This window comes from Trichinella spiralis (genome assembly GCF_000181795.1).
Source record: "Trichinella spiralis strain ISS 195 chromosome Unknown Scfld4717, whole genome shotgun sequence".
NCBI classification, from domain to species: domain Eukaryota; kingdom Metazoa; phylum Nematoda; class Enoplea; order Trichinellida; family Trichinellidae; genus Trichinella; species Trichinella spiralis.
This window is the reverse complement of record NW_003531656.1, coordinates 1-1,518: the sequence shown is the minus strand read 5'-3', so window position 1 is coordinate 1,518 and position 1,518 is coordinate 1. Positions and strand designations below refer to the sequence as shown.

The 1,518-nt window shown below is 31.4% G+C and overlaps 1 protein-coding gene across 1 annotated transcript; it reads left to right on the top strand.

Moving 5' to 3' along the window:
- Window positions 1-170: 170 nt before the first annotated feature.
- Tsp_14059 (Ras-related protein Rap-1A) lies at window positions 171-803 on the top strand. Its single transcript, XM_003367168.1, has 4 exons — window positions 171-194; window positions 297-353; window positions 504-644; window positions 711-803. The coding sequence occupies exons 1-4, from the start codon at window positions 171-173 to the stop codon at window positions 801-803; spliced, it is 315 nt and encodes a 104-aa protein (XP_003367216.1).
- The last annotated feature ends 715 nt before the right edge of the window (window positions 804-1,518 follow it).

Here is a 1,518-nt window from a genome sequence, read left to right as displayed (position 1 = left end):
AAAATGAATTTACCCATTTGAAGAATAAAAATCAATTTTGAATGCAGCATTCGCTGTTGTATCTATCAAATAAATTTAGTTTTTTTTCCGTCCCAGTCGATATATAAATCAATGCAGTAGTCATTAATCTGTTGATGATGATTACTATGTCATTACAGTATGCTATACTAATGACTGTCAGGGTGATTGTTAAGGTAATTAGTGAGACGTGGCAAAATCAAGTAGCATGTAATATTGGATGAGCAGAGCTTTTTTTTGAATAATATGATAGAATATGTCATGATAATGAAATTTAGGAACAATTTACGGCTATGAGAGATCTCTACATGAAAAATGGCCAAGGATTTGTTCTAGTTTATTCAATTACTGCCCAGTAGACTTTCAATGATCTCATCGATCTGCGGGATCAGATTTTACGTGTCAAAGATACTGATGACGTAAGCCAAAATTGGTTATCTTGATAAAAAAAAATTAATTTAATTTTATTATAATAATTTTTTCAGGTTCCAATGATTTTGGTAGGAAACAAATGCGATTTGGAAGATGAACGTGTTGTTGGAAAAGATCAGGGACAGAATTTGGCTCGTCAATTCAATTGTGCATTTTTGGAAACTTCAGCAAAAGCAAAAGTGAACGTCAATGAGGTATTTTATTTTTTTTTCCATATCAATGTTGTGTATAGATGTGTAATTTGAATTTTTTGATTGCAGGTTTTTTACGATTTAGTTAGACAGATTAATCGTCGTTTTCCTGATCCAAAGCAAAGGAAAAAGCGATCGAAAAAGAAGTGTGGTATTTTGTAAAATGCTCCATAATCGACAATTATATGCAAATATCACCAGCATTCTTTTATCATCATGATTGCATTCCTGGAATGAAAATTTCAACACCAGTTCATATCTATCCTCACTTGTTCATCGGTATACACTTTACTTTTTATTATTCTATCACCATGCACTTGATTTGAAATGCTGCTGTCCGATGATTATGATTACTTTTACAATATATATATATATGTATATGTAATAAGCTTATATGTATGTAATTACACATTTTTATCATAAAATTCGGTTGCGTCTTATAAATCGCTTAAGTTGAAGAACACAATGGTTGCTTGATGATAATAGATAATAATCGGGTCGTGCATTCGCTCTTCAAGACATTTTTTTCTTTGCTGCAATTTTCCAGACAGTTTCAGTCGTTGAAGAAAGAGCATACTTTTTTTTTAAATGTAGAATGAACGCTTGATTTATGTCCTCGTTTTATCATTCCTTTTATTTTCAGATGGCTGTTTTGCGGTTCATTCCAATGCTATCTCTCTTTTTATCATTTAATTATGCACATTTTATTCACCAATGCAACCAGAATGGAGTAAATAGTTTTATTTTGAAAATACTCTATTATTTCAGGAGACATCATTGATGGTCGAGAAAGAGCATTTAGCTTGCAAGAGTAAGCATTGCAACAGTATAGTTAGCTTTGATATTAATAGGTAACTCAATGTATTGCAGATGAGAA

Coding starts and splice junctions, on each gene's coding strand:
- Tsp_14059 (XM_003367168.1), top strand. CDS start 171: ATGACTGTCAGGGTGATTGTTAAG. Junction 354..503: donor ATGGCCAAGGATTTGTTCTA/GTTTATTCAATT, acceptor TAATTTTTTCAG/GTTCCAATGATTTTGGTAGG. Junction 645..710: donor CAAAAGTGAACGTCAATGAG/GTATTTTATTTT, acceptor TTTTGATTGCAG/GTTTTTTACGATTTAGTTAG.